Consider the following 18,550-nt stretch of genomic DNA (forward strand, 5'->3'; position numbering starts at 1 on the left):
CGTAACAACTTAGTTGCAGCGTCCCATGTCACATCAATCCCTTAGTTCACCCTCCCCCCCCCCGTATTTCCCGTTTCACTGTAAACTTTGAAATTTGAATAAAAAATATTTTTTTTAAAAAAAAATGTTGGATGAGCGAAGGTTGGATAAGCAAGACTCTACTAGTGAATATACCCAACGGTGCCTGAGCATGCATTTTCCAATGCTGTTTATTAGAAATATTCATTGTTAGCTTTATAATTTTATGAATGGTCCCATTGGGAAATGCATACCTGAGCAATACTGGGTACATAAGCTATTGTATTATAAAAGTTTCAGTACTCCACTTATCAGCACAGATTAACTCTCTGAAGATAGGATGCACTGCTCTGAAGATAGGATTCTACCTACATTTTGTCATCTTAGGGACTCCCCTTTCCCATCCACCTCTTTCTCTATCTGACTCTTTGAGAAGGCATCTCTTAATATGTCTAAAAGACAATGCTCTGGCTCTCTGAGAAAAGCTCTTAGGTTGTCACCCTGTTGACGCTCTAACCCTCTTCCATTTATCATCTCTCCTTTCTATCTATATAGTGCCTTCTTTTTCTTCGTGTACTCTGTGAATGCACACTAATGGAGAAGCTGCGCCTGCGCAGGTTCCGACGGAAACTCTTCCAAGCTGAAGTTCAAATTTTGGCGGTAACCACGCCCCCCTTCCCAAGGGGCATATAAGGCAGCCCCAGGCGCCCGCTCTCCAGTTCCTTTTTTTCCGCCGCAAGGTTCACTTCGGACTCTTCGCATGTCTACTACTCGTTTCAAGCGCTGCACGCAGTGTGCTGCTAAAATTCCTGATTCGGACGGCCACGCCAAGTGCCTCTTCTGTCTTGGCGAGGCTCATGTGGTCGGTACCTGCCGTTTCTGCCTAGCTCTCACAGCTCAGGCCAGAAAGAACAGAGCCGTTAGGCTTAGAGCGGCGCTCTACGAAAGATCTCTCGCGCCAGAACCGACTCCGTCGACGTCGGGTGCATCGTCTTCTTCAGCTCTGAGAGCGATGTCGGCGCCAACAGCCAAGCCTCCGACAACTAAAGCCTCCTCGGTCTCGTCCAGGGCGTCCAGGACTCCCAGGACTGCTAAACCGGCAAAACTGCCGTGTACTGTGACGACGGCTACTGTATCGACCCGTTCCGGGAAGGTGGGGCCTTCCTCGACGTCGAGCTCTCTGGCTTCGGTGACGTCGATTCGCTCTCGTATCGGCTCCCCACCTTCCTCCTCTGCCATTAAGATAGCCTTTAAGAGGGCTCACGAGGAGTCTCGTCGAGCGCAATCTGACTCAGCTGTGGTTCCTCCCACACCTGGCAAGTCCTTGAGGGTTGCATCCAAGCAACCGCCGACAAAAAAAACGGCTGACTCAGCGCTCCTCCTCCTCGGCCTCCTCAAGGAGAGACCCGCTGTCCTCCTCGGCAACCTCCTCGAGAAGGTCTTCTCCTATCGTGCCAGCCCAGAGGCCTAGAGACGTTTCTCAATCTCCGTTGCACCCCCTATCCGACGGGGAGCTGCAGGACTCACCCCACCACTCTACCCAAACGGTGGTCAGGGTGCCGGTACCGGAGCCGCCTGCGCCGCCTCACTCTTCGCGCCAACAGCTCTTCCCTCCCACCTCAACACCGGAGCGTGGTAGACAAACGGCTCGCCTGGCTCGGGCGGCCCAGGCCTCAGCCTCTAAGGATTCTCGGCTCCCGGCACTCTCTTCTCGCGAGGCCATGCCTCCCCCTGAGACTGTGCTTTCTTCTCCCCCTCAGTCCCCCCAAGGGCCTGAGGAGGAAGATGCTGACATTGACCGCCCAGACTCTGTTCTCTCTGCTTCGGTAGTCTCTCTCGGTCTCGACCTCTCTCCTCCTCACGATGCGTATGAGGCGGACCCGCCTTCTCCTACTGACAATATTCGTGCTTTCTCTGATCAAATGGTCAGAATGGCCGACGCCCTGGGTTTGGAGATCAAACAGACTTCCAAGGCAGTGTCTGATCCAGTTTTCAAAAGGGTGCAGGCCCAAGCTCCGCCGGCCACGCTACTCCCCTTCCTGCCTTATCTCTTGGATGTTATCCAGGCCTCCTGGAAAACCCCTTCCTCCATTCCTCCGACCTCGAAGAGGATCGAGACTTGGTACCGTACCGACGATGATACCTTGGAGTGGCTCAAACACCACCCCGACCCCAACTCCCTGGTCGTCAAGGCCTCTCAATCCTCAGGTCGTCAGTCGAACACTCCGGCCGACAGAGAAGGGAAGCGCTTCGACGCCGTGGGTTGAAAACTTTACTCTGGAGCCCTTTTGCTTTGCCGGATGGCAAACTAGGCAGCCTGCATGGGCGCCTACCAACAAATTATCTGGGAGAAGGCACAGCCCTTCTTCACTAAGCTGTCGGACGAAGACCGCTCCGTCCTTACTACCCTCCAGCAGGAAGCTGACTCGCTTGCCCACCACCAAATACAGATGGCGAAGCATACAGGCGATACTGCGGGCAAGATGATTGCTCACGCGATATCCATCCGTCGTCACGCCTGGCTGAGGTCTTCGGGTCTCTCTTCATCTTCCAGACAGGTCATTGAGGACCTCCCATTTGATGCACTCGGACTATTTAACTCCGGTACCGACGACAAGCTCAAGTCTAATCATGACTTTAAAATTCTTGCGTCTAAATGTGGCGACCAACCGCAACCACAGCGCACCCGCTGGTTCCCTCACCGCTTCCGCCGCTTCCCGCCACAATCTTTCCGACACCATTCTTTCAAGCGGCCCTCGGGCTCGAACAATCAAAGCCATCACCAACCTCGTCGGGGACCTCATCCGCAAAAGCAACGCGGTCGAACCACCCCCGCTCCTCCGCAGGCTATCCGGCGTGCCTGACGCCATCCCCTTCCAAAGCTCCTCGTCCGCTACCGCTGTAGAGCCCACGCTACCTCGACCCTCCTGTGCCTTCGCCGATCGCCTGGCCCCCTTTTACAGTCGGTGGGAATCCATTACTTCAGATGCATGGGTTCTTCGCATTGTCCAAGACGGCTACGCCTTAGAGTTCTCAGAGCTCCCACCTACAGGTCGCATTCTCTGTTCAACTCCTTCTCCAGAGATACTGGCCGAAATCGATGCCTTATTGGCCAAAGGGGCCATCCGTCCCTCCCCTCCCGAACTGGATCCTCTAAGTTTCTTCTCCAGATACTTTACAGTCCCAAAAAGGGGGGGCGGGCTACGCCCCATTCTGGACCTAAGGGCCCTCAATATATTCATTCGCCCTTCCAAATTCAGGATGGTCTCTATTGCCTCTATCCTCCCGATGCTGCAGCGGGGAGACTACTTTGCCTCCATAGACTTACGAGACGCCTACTTCCACGTGGCAATACGGGAGGCTCACAGACGGTTCCTCTGTTTCAAAGTTCTCGACCAAACCTACCAATTTACCGTTTTACCCTTCGGTCTTGTCACGGCTCCAAGGGTCTTTACCAAAGTCGTCGCCGCCGTAGCGGCCCACCTCAGGCTACATGGCATCACGGTCTTTCCTTATCTGGACGACTGGCTTCTGGTCGGACCCGACCCTGTTCTTCTCGAAAGCCATGTCTCCTTCACGCTGCGTCTTCTAAAATCTCTCGGCCTCCAACTCAACGCCGAGAAGTCAAATCTCTCCCCGTCGACCCAAATCCGGTTCATCGGAGCCCTCTTCGACTCCGTCGCAGAGACTGTTTCACTACCGCTCGACAGATTCCTAGCTCTCCGCCACCAGATCGCCCTATGTCGATCCGCCCGGAGGGTCAGAGCCCGTGCCATTCAAGTCCTTCTAGGCCACATGGCCTCCACGGTTCTCACGACCCCCTTTGCCAGGCTGCATCTTCGGGTCCTACAAAGGTGGTTTATAGACACTTTCAAGCCGTTCTACCACCACAACTCCAAGTACTTGTCGGTACCGTCGATCGTCCGGCAGTCCCTTTCATGGTGGACGTCTCACCGGAACGTGTGCAGGGGCCTTCCATTTCATCCAACCCCGCCCTCGCTAACCATAACCACGGACTCCTCCACCTACGCTTGGGGAGCCCACATGAGCGGTCTAACGGTCCAGGATCTTTGGTCCCCATCCGAGAGGACCAACCACATAAACTTCCTCGAGCTTCTCGCCATTCTCAAAGCTCTGAAAGCTTTCTCCCGCCTCATCTGTCACAAGTCCATCCTCATTCAATCGGACAATCTGGTAGCAGTATTCTACATCAACAAACAGGGCGGTACGGGCTCGAGGAAGTTGATGCACCTCTCCTCCCGTCTCTGGTTTTGGTGCATAGCCCACGACGTTCAGGTCTCCGCGATTCACCTTCCGGGTGCCCAGAACGACTTGGCGGATGCCCTCAGCAGGATGACATCTTCCTCTCACGAGTGGAAACTCGATCCCGAGATCCTCGACGATCTGTTCCTACACTGGGGACGGCCTACTCTGGATCTCTTCGCGTCTCCCCGGAACGCTCAGCTACCCCGCTACGGAGCGAGACTTCCCCCGAACTCCTTCCCCGGCTGTCTAGGGGACGCCTTTCTGCTGGACTGGTCAGCGGAGATGCTTTATCTTTTTCCACCGATTCCCCTCATACCGAAGGTTCTCGAAAGACTCCTCTCGATCTCGGTCACAGCGATTCTCATAGCTCCGGCCTGGCCCCGCCAACCGTGGTATCCAGCCCTTCTTCGTCTCTCCAGAGGAACGTTTCGCCCTCTACCTCCTTCGCCGCACCTTCTCTCGAGAGAGGACGGCCAAATTCTTCACCCGGACCTTCCTTCCCTTCATCTCACTGCATGGAGGATTCTTACCTAGCCTCCCTTCCGCAGAACCTGCAAGATGTTCTTCGAGCAGCCCATAAGCCGTCTACTACCAAGGCTTATACCTACAAACTCTCTCGCTTTCACGCCTTCCTTCGATCCCGTAACGTCGACACCTTTCCAACCTCGGTATCGGTGGTCCTCGACTTCCTTATGACCCTTGTCGAGAAGAAACTCTCTCTCGCTTCTATTAAGGCTTATCTCGCAGCTCTTTCCTGGTCTTTTCAACGCCATGGTCAGCCATCTCTCTTCTCTCACCACTTGATTAAAACATTTCTCCGAGGCTACAACAACATCTGCCCACCGTCGCTACCACCTACGCCGGGCTGGAACCTCGAACTTGTACTTTCTCAACTCACTTCTGCTCCCTTCGAACCGCTTGCCTCGACCGATCTCCGATTGCTTTCGTGGAAGCTGGCCTTTCTAGTGGCAATCACGTCGGCACGACGGCCATCCGAGCTTGCTGCTCTCAGGGTCGATGAGCCTTACCTACGTTTCCACCATGACCGCGCTGTTCTTCGCCCGGACATTACCTTTCTCCCTAAGGTGGTGTCAGCTTTCCACCTCAATCAGGACATTGTCCTACCAGCTTTCTTCTCTAACCCCTCCTCTCCTCTCGAGCAAAAACTGCACCTTCTCGACGTTCGCAGGGCACTCCTCTTCTACAGGGACCGTACCAAGGACATCCGTAAGACTCAAAGACTCTTTGTCGCCTATGCCCCGGACAAGTTGGGTAACCCCATCTCTTCCCAGAGGTTGTCCCATTGGATTGCGCAGGCCATTGAGTTGGCCTACGAACTAGCCAAGCGCCCTCCTCCTCCATCCATCCGTCCGAGGTCGACTAGAGGCCTCTCGGCTTCGACCGCCTTCCTTAGAGGTATTCCGCTTGACTCCATATGTAAAGCGGCAATCTGGTCGAACCCTCTTACATTTGTCTCACTACAGGCTAGACAATAGAGCCCTAAAGGACTCGGCCTTCGCAAGATCAGTACTCTCATCTTGCCTATCCTGACTATACTCACCCGCAGGTGACTCTCTATACCTCTCCTTCAAGTTATGGGCCAGTTTTTCTCCCCATACCTACCTCTGGGGATATGTTTTTCCCTGATTGTGTTGAGCAGTTGCTCTGTTGCTTTGTAACGCCTTATTGACCCTGGCGGGTATGTCAAAGGGCATAATGTTTTTCCCCTCTCCCCCCTGGGAGAGCGTTTATATGCACTATACGCAATTGCGTGTTTCTATTATGTTTATTGAGTATTTTCTATATGTTATGTTTTTCTCTTCTACTATGCTCATGTTTGCATTGCACTGGTCCTTTCGGACAACTTTTTGCACTGGTCTCTTGGGACTGTTATCTCAATGTGTCCTAATAAACTTATGTTTGGACATTCACTGGTTGTCGAGTTTGCCTTGTCCCACCATCCGGGACCTTAGCGTGTCAGTCTCCATTAGTGTGCATTCACAGAGTACACGAAGAAAAAGGACAGGTTGCTTACCTGTAACCATGTTTCTTCGAGTGTACTCTGTGAATTCACACAAACCCGCCCTTCCTTCCCCTCTGGCAAACCTCTCCCTTTCTCGTTGCCTTGGCGGCGTAGGAACTGGAGAGCGGGCGCCTGGGGCTGCCTTATATGCCCCTTGGGAAGGGGGGCGTGGTTACCGCCAAAATTTGAACTTCAGCTTGGAAGAGTTTCCGTCGGAACCTGCGCAGGCGCAGCTTCTCCATTAGTGTGAATTCACAGAGTACACTCGAAGAAACATGGTTACAGGTAAGCAACCTGTCCTTATGGTTGCATGTGGTTGAGTGTTGCATACATACATATTTATTTTTGAGGCCCTAACCTTAAAGGGATGGATTTTTAGTTGAAACACCACCAATATTTTAAGTTAGATAATGAAGGGTATGCATACCCAGTTTGGTCCAGATTTATCAAAACATGTAGGAGCCTTTGTGGAACATACATATATATTTTCACTTCTATAAATAGAATTACTATCATAATAAGCACAGTTTTGGCTTCATAAAATACACTGTAGAATGATACCTGAATTAATACAAATATTTTTCATGTAGATTGTTCAGCAGTAAGAACGAAATTTGTTACTATAGTGTCTTTAAACAAAGCAGAGATGTTTGATATGGTCACTTGGAAGTACCATATATATAAATATTTTGAGTAAATTACACAGCCAAGCAATGGTCAAAAACAAAGCAATAGATTCAGTAGTATTTGAGAACTCTAGTGGTAGACCCGTAACCAGGATTTTGATTTGGAGGGGGCTGGGATTTTGATTTGGGGGGGGGGGGCTGAGTCTAAGCGGGGGGGGGGGGGATCTACCCTAGCAAACCTTTTGTATCGTTATCCCAATACCCCCATGCATATGGGATATATTGAGCATGGTGATCGGATCATTATATGAATAAACATAACAGTTTAAATAATAAATGTAAGGCCTTCTCATGGACCACCCTGAGAATTTTGGGGGGGGGGGGAAGCCCCTCAAGCCACCCCCCAGCTACATGCCTGTCTAAGGTAAAGGCAAGGTAAAGGTTTTCCCCTGACGTTAAGTCCAGTCGTGACCGACTCTGGGGGTTGGTGGTCATCTCCATTTCTAAGCCAAAGAGCCGGTGTTGTCCGTAGACACCTCCAAGGTAATGTGGCTGGCATGACTGCATGGAGCGCCGTTACCTTCCCGCCAGAGCAGTACCTATTGATCTACTCACATTTGCATGTTTTCGAACTTCTAGGTTGGCAGGAGCTGGGGTTAACAGCGGGCTTTCATTCCGCTCCCGGGATTTGAACCTGGAACCTTTCGGTCTGCAAGTTTAGCAGCTCAGCGCTTTAACACACTGCGCCACCACCAGGGGCCCCACATGCCTGTCTAGTGGTATAAAATTGAATCTCTTTTCTTGCCTTCCATTTTCTGTGCTTAAGGAGCCATTAATAGGTTTGAAATAAATGATTGAAATCCTGTTGTGGATTTTTATGCAGAAAATATTGATCTTACATTTGGAACTCATCTATAGAACTCCTAAATGTAACACAGCCAGTGACGGTTCAACCGAGAGGCAAACTAGTCATTTGCCTGAGGCGCCATCTTGTAGGGGGCGCCATCAAGGCAACTCCTGCCTCCGCTGCTGTGCCTCTGCTCTGCAGAGCCCAGTGCCTTCCTCCCCAGAAGGAAGACGTTGGGCCGTTTGCAGAGTGAAACAGCACTTCTCCAGTCTGCAAAGCACCCAGCAGCTCCCTCTGGAGAAGGAGGATGTTGGGCAGTTTGCAGACTGGGAAGCCCAGCACCTCCCCCCCACTTGGCTGCAACTTGCCTTGCAGCAGCCAAACAGAAGGAATCAGGCTCCACGTGGAGCTGGCTTGGGTCCCTTTGATCCTTTTGCCTCCCCTGTAAAGCAAGCAGTGGGATTGGGGGGAAAGGAAGAAGGGAGAAGGGGGAAAGGAGCGAGGGAGTGTGGGGAGAAGCCAAGCCACTGTGACCCACTCACTGCCTTCCCATTTTAGTAAGTATTTTTCTATTTGTGAGTCCATTTAAGGGGCTTGTTTTGCTTGGGGAGGGGGGGGGCGGGGGGCCTTTGCTAACGGGGTTTATTGTTGTTGGAAGAGGGACCAGGCCTTGGGACCTTGGATGCTTTTTCCTTTGGGCCCTCTCTCTGTTCTCTTTCCTCCCAACCATTCCTACTACCTGCTGCTCTTTCTCTTTTCCCTTTGCAACATAAATGAGGGGGATCCTTTTGTTTGCAATGTGTGTGTGTGTGTGTATACATACATACATATACACACATATATACATAATATTGGGATTTACTATGGGAAGAGAGATGGAGATTCCCCCATTTTTGAATGTAAACAATCCCAAAAAGACTCCAAAGGCTTTGCATTAGCTCCTGAAAGTATCTTAGATTGGAAAGGGGGAACCCCAAAGGACATCTAGTCCAACCCCATGAAGAAAACCACAAAATCCAGCCCTGGTTAAAGAGATTGAGATAGATAGATAGATAGATAGATAGATAGATAGATAGATAGATAGATAGATATGTAATAAACACACTACTGTGCATATTAATATACATATTAATGTAATAAACACAATACTCTGCATACTGACATACATATTAATGTAATAAACACTATAATGGGAGTTTATTACATATTGATATACCTGTTAATGTGATAAACACAATACTATGCATATTGACATACATATTAATGTAATAAACACAATAATGAGAGTGTATTCATTATTTATTTATTTTATTTTATTTACTACATTTATATCCCGCCCTTCTCACCCCAAAGGGGACTCAGAGCGGTTTACGAATAATATTGTCATATTTACGTACAATGTATTATATTATCAGCATCGCACAATATTAGCAGAGCATAATGATACCGTAATAATAATACAGATTTTCAGAACATAACACAGTAATCATATTCTATATTATATTCTGATTCTGCCAACTTTGCAGTTCAAAGATGTGCAAAATGTGAGTAGATCAATAGGTACCGCTCCAGCCAACCAGGAAGCCGCCCTGAGTTCCCTTTGAGGTTGAGATAGGGCGGGGTAAAAATGCAGTAAATATATATATTTTACCCTCAGAGGTTGTGAGATCTGTTGGAAACTAGGCAAGTGGCGTTTATGTATCTGTAGAATTTCAACAGAAAGGAAGAAACCATGAAAATGAACAAAATCTGAGTATTAAAAAAGCTAAAATTGGGACAGTAAAAAAAGAACATCACTCAGAAGACAAGAAACAATCAGGGCCAGTTAACCCTTCCAAACAAGGGATTCCCGCAGGCAGGAAGCAGCCAGTTCTTGAAGCTGAAAGGCTTTTCCATGCAAATCAAGGTGGCCAATTCAAATATTCACACCTGCCTCAAACAGAAATGAGTTATTCCTCCCACCCTGAACATTCCACAGATATAGAAACCCCACTTGCCTATTTTCCAACAAACCTCACAACCTCTGAAGATGCTTGCCATAGATGTGGGTGAAACGTCAGGAGAGAATGCTTCTGGAACATGACCAGACAGCCTGGAAAACTCACAGCAACCCAATTAAAATATTAAAATATTTCATAACACATATCCGTGGAATGTTCAGGGTGGGAGAAAGAACTCTTGTCTGTTTGTTGGAGGCCAGTGTGACTGTTGCCATTAATCACCTTGATTAGCATTGAAAAGCCTTGCAGTTTCAAAGCCTGGCTGTTTCCTGCTTGAGGGAATCCTTTGTTGGGAGGTGTTAATCAATCAGGAGAGAATACTTCTGGAACCTGTTGTCAAAAGCTTTCATGACCAGAAACACTGGTTTGCTGTGGGTTTCCCAGTCTGTATTGCCATGTTTCAGAAGCAATCTCTCCTGATGTTTCGCCCACATCTATGGCAAGCATCCTCAGAGGTTGTGAGGTCTGTTCGAAACTAGGGAAGTGGGGCTTAATTATTTGTTGAAAGTCCAGGTTGGAAGAGAAAGAACTCTTGTCTGCTGGAGGCAAGTGTGAATGTTGCAATAGGCCACCTTGATTAGCACTGAATAGCCTTGCAGCTTCAAAGCCTGGCTGCTTCCTATTTGAGGGAATCCTTTGTTGGGAGGTGTGAGCTGCCCGATTGATTCATGTCTGGAATTCCTCTGTTTTTGTGTGTGTTGTTCTTTATTTACTGTCCTGAGTTTTTAAATACTGGTAGCCAGATACTCTTCATTGTCATGGGTTCCTCCTTTCTGTTGGAATTGTCCACATGCTTGTGGATTTCAGTGACTTCTCTGTTGTCTGACATGGTGGTTGTGAGAGTGGTCCAGCATTTCTATGTTCTCAAATAATATACTGTGTCCAGGTTTTACCCCTTAGCTTAAATGGCTAAGGGGGGAAAGCAAGGGGCTTGAGGCTGTTAGGAATTGTGGGAGTTGTAGTCCAAAACACCTGGGGGGCCAATGTTTGCCCATGCCTGGTAGGTAAGTGCACTTGCTGTTGCATCTTTGCTGGAAAATAATTCTGTGTACATTTAGAAAAGCATAAATACTACATATTTCAAGTAATTCATCATCATTTGATCATTTCATAGAATTCCAGCAGATTCTCAGAATGTGTAGGACGCATGGGGGTGGGAATTTATGAGTAGCTGTCACACAGCCATATAACCCAGAATATCAAGGCAGAATAACCCAAAATATCTGCTTTGAACTGGGTTATCTAAGTCCACACTGCCCTATATCCCAGTTCAATGTTTGGTGTTAAATTCGCAAATATAGTAATTCCTACATAACATTAGCATGTATTGAACTGCTTTTTCTGTTAATTTGTTGTAAAACATGATGTTTTGGTGCTTAATTTGTAAAATCATAACGTAATTTGATGTTTAATAGGCTTTTCCTTAATCCCTCCTTATTATCCAACATTTTTGCTTATCCAACGCTTTTGTTTTTCAGTGATTGGTTTTGGGGGGGGGGGGGCACCAAAATTCTGTTCGCCTGTACTTGAAAATTCCCTAGGGCCGGCTCTGAACACAGCAGATAATGGTTTATGGTAAATAACTGACTTCAAAATTAAGCTTATTTTCTCAGACCAGTGGTTGGCAAGTGATGTCAAGGACAGAACGCCACAAGATAAGATATAACAGAGTTTATTGGAGTAACAGAACCAAAAATGCCCGTAAAAGACAAGGGCTAGGCAAACATTGGCCTTAAAAGTAAAAAGACACAAGGAAAACGTTCAAAAGATAAACCGGATTAAACCGGAGTTTAATCCGGGTTAAACCAAAAAAGCTTACTTCAGCCTGGGACTTAAACAAACAAAAGCTGGTGAACAAAAGGTTCAAAGAAATGCAAATAACTGGCAGCAGATACTTCTCTGCTGCAAAAAGCTATGTTTGAGTAACTAAGAGGTTACTCCTCCACACAGCAAGCAATTTCCAGATACAAACGCAGCAGACAAGGGCAGAAGCGGTCAGCGAAGTTCCAATCCGGTCCGAAGGTCGTAAGGCAGGTACAGACGTTTGTAGTTCACCAGTTCCAACGATAATCACAGGAAGGAGAGTCCGAGGCCGTAGTCAGTCAGTCAGTCAGTCAGTCCAGAGTAAACAGATGGCGTCCGTCAAGAAGACGACGGAGGTCCAAGCTATTAAGATTAAGCACAGGTTGCACAACAAAAGCCCACACAATTCCTCCCGCCGTCTATGCCCAGTGTCCTTGGTAACTTACGTAGTCAGCAAACGAATCACACCCGTCTTCAGGAACTTCCCACACAGAGCCCAAGCGTTCGTCCAGATTACCTTGCCCAACGCAATTAGCCATTGCTTCCAAACCCCATTTTATGCCAGTTACAGCTCCTCATCGCTATCAGCTGTTCCCCTAATTCCGGGCGTCTCCTCATCACTTTCCTCATCAGAACTGAAACACCTTTGACTACGCCCCACAGCATCCCCAGCTGTGGATCCCGTTCCATCCCTCCAACTTGTCCACGGGTCTAATCCTGAAGGTCCCCAATCGCCTTCCATACTATCATTGCCAGTGGCACCCAAATCCTCCCTCACACGAGTCCATTCCATGTCATCCTCCTCTGAGCTAACCATCTCTTCCTCCATTCTCTTAGTAAAACCCTCAAAGGAGTCCTCGTCAGACGGTTCTGCAAATAAGTCCCGCAGCCGCTTCCTTTCTCGCTCCTCGAGAGTATCTGACTCCCGAGGAGTCTTACGACCACGTCTCCCAATATCGGAGCCATAAGGCTCAACCATAACAAGTGACATGGAAATGTTTGGCTGTTAATATATGAGAGAGAATCAATAAGATGCTTAACATAAATTAAAAAGTGATATATAAAATGATTTGAAATACATTGAACAAATGGAAATTCATCATACCTTTCATGGTTGACAGGATTTCTGGATTTTTGCTAGTTCTATCTCAAAAATTATTTCACCTTTTTCAGATACTGACATTAATATTGCATACTAATGTTAATATTGTAAGATGAAGTTCTAAAAGGATGTCAAGACCATATTATTATCTACTGAAAAAGGAAAGTGCCAAAGGTTTAAAACAAATAATAGCATTATTTGGACACTCAGAGAAAGAAGTTATTTCATCTAGCAGAAAATTCCACCTAAGTTAGGGGAGAGGCAACATTGGATCAAAGAACAATGGCAAAGGGGTTTATCTTTTTATCTGAAATGGGAATTAAAGCATTAAACAAAACATTAATTTCCCACATAAACTACACCTGAAAATTCCACAACAAATAAGTTTACGGTCCAGGGAGCAAAAAAAAAAAAATGCCAGCTGTCAACTGAGATCAGGAGAGAAAGGCATTTGTGACCACATTGAAAACATATATATGATAATGGAGTCTCCAAAAGAATTTTGCGAGGAAATCAGCATGTTCTTTATTAATTATAGCAAACCTTTTGATTATGTCTAATTATGAAAAACTATTGGTCATTATTAAGGAAATGGGTGTTACACAACTTCGATAGTCCCGATGTGTAACCTGTATGTATGACAAGAGGCCATCAGAACAGGATACAAAAAAAGGGGGGGGGGGATGATTTTCAATTGGCAAGGCAAGACTACATTTTTTCACATTATCTATTTAACTTGTACTCTATGCTGTTCGTATCATATACAAAGCAGGATTAGACTTGAAGAAAGGAAGTGTGAAAATTGGAGGAAGGAACATCAACAGTTTAAGAAATGCAGGTGGCATCATGCTGCTAGCTGAAAATAGCAAAGACTTTGAATGATTCCTGAAGAAAGTCAAGAAAGTACAAAGACAGGTTAACAATTGAACCTTAAAGAAACAAAATTAGTGACAACAGATTATTTACTTACGTAGTCAATGAAGACAATGCATAGCAATAACAAATTCCTTATCAGACATCATAAAGTACAACAGGAATGAATTACTTTTAAAGAATAAAGAATAACTTTCCAAGTTCTGATCATTGGCAACTCATGGAATCATTCCCTGACTGTATCACCTCTTCCTGGGAAGGAGCAGTAGTTTTTCTCTTTCTTTTCGTTCTCCTGCTTGGACATATCTGAAGTTTGATCCAGAAAAATGTAAGAAACAGTGATGACTGTTCCCGAATATTAGTGGATTCTTGGGACTTTTTCCAAGTATTTTCAATGTGGAAATTTAATAATTTGGACATTAATTACTTTTATGGAGTACTATTCATTTTTTCTTCTAAAACATATTGAATTCATTATCACATTACTGAAGTGTAGTTTCTATACTTATTTATCACTTTAGGAACTCATAGTGGATGGTGATGGGTGTAAATCACAAAAAATATGAGAGAGGAGGAATAAAAGGAGAGAGGAATAAAACACAGAAGAAAGGAAACATTTTGCATTGTGGTGGGAAATTTAATATAATTAAATTGGTACAGCTTAATTTGGTTGAATCTTGGCTTGTGTCTCTTTCAACTTTTCCTAAAGTAATGCATACTCTTGAATACAGAGTGTCAGTTTCTCAGAGAATCATTCATAGATCATTGGAAACAGCTGAGACTCCCAACTGGCTTTAAAGTTACATGAATCACACAGGTTCTACGCTAATTGGTGTGAAGTTTCATTTCACATTTTTTGGCGTGGGTGTGTGTGCGTATTTTGTAATATAAATTTTATTACTTCAGGGTTTCTCACCCTTCTAATTAAAATAAAAATGGCACCTTTGTTTAAATATTGTGGGTGTGAGTCACATCTGCAGGATTCTCAGAAATACCGTAGAGTTGTGGAAATATATATCTTTCCCATGTATTCATCTGGTATTCCCTTTGGCCTACACATATGTAACCTCTGTTGCAAATCACAAACAATATGCTGGGGGAGGGGTTTACATATTCCATATGCTGGGGGGAGGGTCTTACATATTCCTAGTCCCAGATGCTATGTAGAAAGAGGTGCAGGTTGAGTATTCTTTGTCTGAAATTATTGACACTAGAAGTATTTTGAATTTCAGATTTTTTCAGATTTTTTAATAACTGTATTTGCATGTACTTGTGTAAACATCTTGAAGATAGAACCCTGGTCTAAGGATGAAATCCATTTAAGTTTCATATATAATTTATACACATAGCCTGAAGGTAATTTTATACAATATTTTTATTGATTTTGCACACAAAACAAAGTTGGTGTACATTGAACCACCACAAAGGGGGCTGCCCATGTGAACAGTTTAAGATTTTGTAATGTTTCCATTTTCAGAACTCTAGATAAGGGATGATCAGCTTGATAATTGTAAAAAAAACCCCAGGTTTTATTCCTTTTCCTTGCCAGTCCCCTTTACTCTTTGACTTATTTGGTGCACTTTCAGCTTCCTGTTTGTGCAGATAAAAATGAAGTTTGTGTTTGTAGATTCTGTGGGATTCACTGCATGTTGTTGCACCAAGAAACAGACTTCATAAGCATATTTTGTCCTGGCGTCATTCCTGTGATGGGTTTTTGTTGATCTTACAGTTGCTTTGCTGAAACTCTTTATTGGATTTAAAATGCCTTTTGAATTATGAGCTTTTCTATTTGAACTCTGTTACATTTATTTTTGCCCCGTTTTACCCCTCCTCTCTTTTATGTTTAGGAATGATTTGCTTATGGTGTGTCGCCAACTGAACATGGAAGAGTCTGTGGCAGAGATCATGCAGCAGCTTGGTGGAGATGAAAATGGGAAAATTTCCTTTCAGGATTTTTCACGATGTCGTATGCAGCTTGTGCGAGAAATCAGGAAGGAAGAGGTGGAACTTTCAGTGAAATCAGATGATTCTTGTAAAAAGAAAACATTGAGGGACAGAATAGCTTCCTGGCCAACAAGTAGCGATAACAGTTTGGGTAAGTGTGACTTAATTACGTCCCTGGACTGAAAATGTGATGCAGGACTTTGAATGCTCTCAGGAATCTGTGCTAGAGCTTCTATAGTCTCCATTACCTTTTCCTTGCCAGCTCATGGTATTTCAATCATAATGTCAGTACATGGAGCTGTGCACTTAGTGTTCCTTAAAAAATGTTTAATGCTATGTATGAAGACTAATTATTTTTATGCGTGTGTACAACTTGGGGACACATGGTAAGCTAGTATTCTAGTACATGCAGAGGTGTTAAACTTTGACATTTTTCATGCATTATGCTAAATTTAGGAATGCACTTATTTTCCTACACAGCTGTGTTTGAGAAATGTGTGACCTGGACATCGTATTTCACTTTTCTCCTCTCAAGCATAAAATGTCAATGTTATGATTCTAACAAGCAACAGCAGTCTTCTCTGCATTGAAATCAAAAACTAAAATGAGGACATTTAGGCTATGTTCATTTCAGGCAGTAGTCTGTAGCTTTCCCCTTAGTGCAAACATGTTGATTTCTAATGATATTTCTCATATTGTGCTTTTTTTCAAAAAAATATTTACCCGTCACTTGGAGTAAATATGGCCATTTGTTAAGACGTGTAAGCAATGTCATAAATTCAAATAATTGCATAGTTGTCAAGTGATCATATTCCCATAAAAGTTCTTTATAGGGCAAAGTATAATGTGGCTTGAAGAATATATATGACTTATCTCAACTAATGAAATCATAGCATGTCTTTCAGGTAATATAATAATAATAAAACATAATCCTGAGAGTTTGCTGGTTGCATATAATTGGTTTTTACGTAAAGCTAAAGGCAGGAGGCATCACAGGGCTGTCATATAAATCAAGTTTATGAGTGTTCATTTTTCCTGGTATTGCTTTTGAAAATAACTGGTATTGTGGCAAGGTTGTTTAAAGAAGAGGAAGGAAAGGTATCCTTTCCATCCTTGCAGCAGCTTCATCTGATCTGATATTCTATCCCACCTGCCCACCTCAGAAGGCAGTGCCAGGTGCTGAGTCCTCCCTCAGAGAAGTGCAATCTTCGGGAGAGTGGGCTGGAAGGGGCAGTGAAGGAGAAGGGGCAATCGGCAGGGAGGGACACTCCCTGCTGTGGACCCTCCCCCTCTTTTCTGCCTTACAGCCCCCCTCATTATAATAGTTAATTTTAATGTATTTTTATGCTTTGATTTTAAATGTTTACTGTTTTAATGTATGTATATATTTATATAGTTATATTTTTATGGCATTGAATTTTGCCAATTTGGAAGCCTTTCTGAGTTCCCTTTGATGTGAGATAGAGCAGGGTAAAAAAAAGTAAATTACATACCAGCTGCCCAGCACACTGCTCCTCCTTTCCTCCTCTTGCTGTGCCATGTGCTTATGGCTGGGGGAGGAGAGGTGTCCCTGGCCACTTCTACTGCCACTTCCCTTTTCCAGTGTGTCCACCAGCCCTGCAAGACGCAGAAGGAGCTGCTGGGCAGCAGCACTCCACCTACACAAGCATCATAGCAGATGGCTAGCAGAAAAGGCCTGGACAGTGGATGCGTCAGCTATGGGGGCTTGAGATGGATGCCGAGTTCCAGGCATCATCCAGTTTCTAATGGTGGCACCCGGCAGAGTCTGCAGCCTCGCATACATGTAGTGTTTCCTATGAGGGAAAGTGTCATAGAGCCACCACTGTTTCCAGTTTCTCACATAGGCATTAAAAAGTCCAGAGGTGGTACTTCAGCAAAGGAAGTGAGAGGGGGTTAGTGCATCTCTTAGATTCTCCTGAAATGTACTAAACTTACTCCTTTAACAACTATTTAACAATTCTGTTCAGAGAAGAGGATGGTTCTCTTGTTAAGGTATTGGTTGATTATTTGAGTATCGTTCTTTAACTTTTCTGTGAATACTTCTTTCCATAGTACCCCTTTTAATTATAGAACTACAATTCTGTTGTTCTTTGGAAAGGTATTTTAGAATCGGCAAGTTGTACAGATTTCTTCCTCCTCACGAAAACAGGGAAAACCCGTTGTGGAGTTTCTCCCAGGTTGGTATTAGTGGATCTTCTGCCTTGCCACCATTGAAACCAAAATTATTGTTATTATTATATTTATTTATACCCTGCTTTATCTCCCCCAAAGATAATATCCTGTACCTGAACCATCTAGGGCTTTAAAGGTCATAACCAACACTTTGTATTGTGCCCAGAAATAGACTGACAGCCAGCGGAGCTGCTGCCACAGAGGGGTTGTCTGCTCCCTGCAGCCAACCCCAGTGAGCAACCTGGCTGCAGCTTTTTGGACCAGCTGAAGTTTCCAAGCAGTCTTCAGAGGCAGTCCAATGTAGAGTGTGTAACAGTAATCCAAATGGGATGTAACTAAGGCTTGTACCACCATGGCCAGATCTGTCTTCTCAAGGAACAAACGCAGTTGACACACAACTTTTAATTGTGCAAAGACCCTCACGTTCACTGCCAATATCAGGAGGACCCCCAAACTGCAAACCTGTGTCTTCAGAAGAAGTGTAACTCCATCCAGAACAGGCTGAACCCCTATTCTCTGGTTATCCTTCCAACTGACCAGGAGTACCTCTATCTTGTCTGGATTGTTTCAATTTGTTTGCTCTCATCCAGTCTATTACTGATGACAGGCAGTGGTTTAGGATCAGGACAGCTTCCTTGGCATTAGGTGAAAAGGAGTAGTAGAGCTGGGTATCATCTGCATACAAGTGATACCATACTCCAAAATTCCAGATGACCCCTCCCAGCACAGGAGTCCCCCAGCACCACATTCTGGGTACAGCCCTCCAGGAAGGATCGGAGGCACTGTAAGACAGTGCCAGTGAGACAGCCCAGGGGGATACCATGGTCAATGGTATCAAAAACCGTCGAGAGATCC

At 45.4% G+C, this 18,550-nt stretch overlaps 1 protein-coding gene and 1 long non-coding RNA gene across 3 annotated transcripts in view; one reads left to right on the forward strand and one right to left on the reverse strand.

Moving 5' to 3' along the window:
• mcc (MCC regulator of WNT signaling pathway) overlaps positions 1 to 18,550 on the forward strand; it is a 252,256-nt gene that overhangs the window by 23,570 nt on the left and 210,136 nt on the right. The window contains exons 1-2 of one of the 2 annotated variants that reach the window (XM_062972175.1): positions 8,021 to 8,337; positions 15,406 to 15,653. In XM_062972175.1, coding sequence (XP_062828245.1) covers positions 15,419 to 15,653 — 235 coding nt within the window. In that variant the 5' untranslated portion in view covers positions 8,021 to 8,337; positions 15,406 to 15,418. Of the gene's footprint in view, positions 1 to 8,020; positions 8,338 to 15,405; positions 15,654 to 18,550 lie in introns of those variants that run through there. The other variant, XM_062972174.1, reaches the window with a different exon arrangement.
• Positions 11,437 to 12,437, reverse strand: LOC134296674 (uncharacterized). Its single transcript, XR_010003491.1, has 2 exons — positions 12,030 to 12,437; positions 11,437 to 11,946 (listed from the first exon to the last, which is right to left on the reverse strand). It is a non-coding gene; the product is annotated as an uncharacterized LOC134296674 (long non-coding RNA).

Source organism: Anolis carolinensis, chromosome 2, assembly GCF_035594765.1.
Source record: "Anolis carolinensis isolate JA03-04 chromosome 2, rAnoCar3.1.pri, whole genome shotgun sequence".
In the NCBI taxonomy this organism is placed as follows: domain Eukaryota; kingdom Metazoa; phylum Chordata; class Lepidosauria; order Squamata; family Dactyloidae; genus Anolis; species Anolis carolinensis.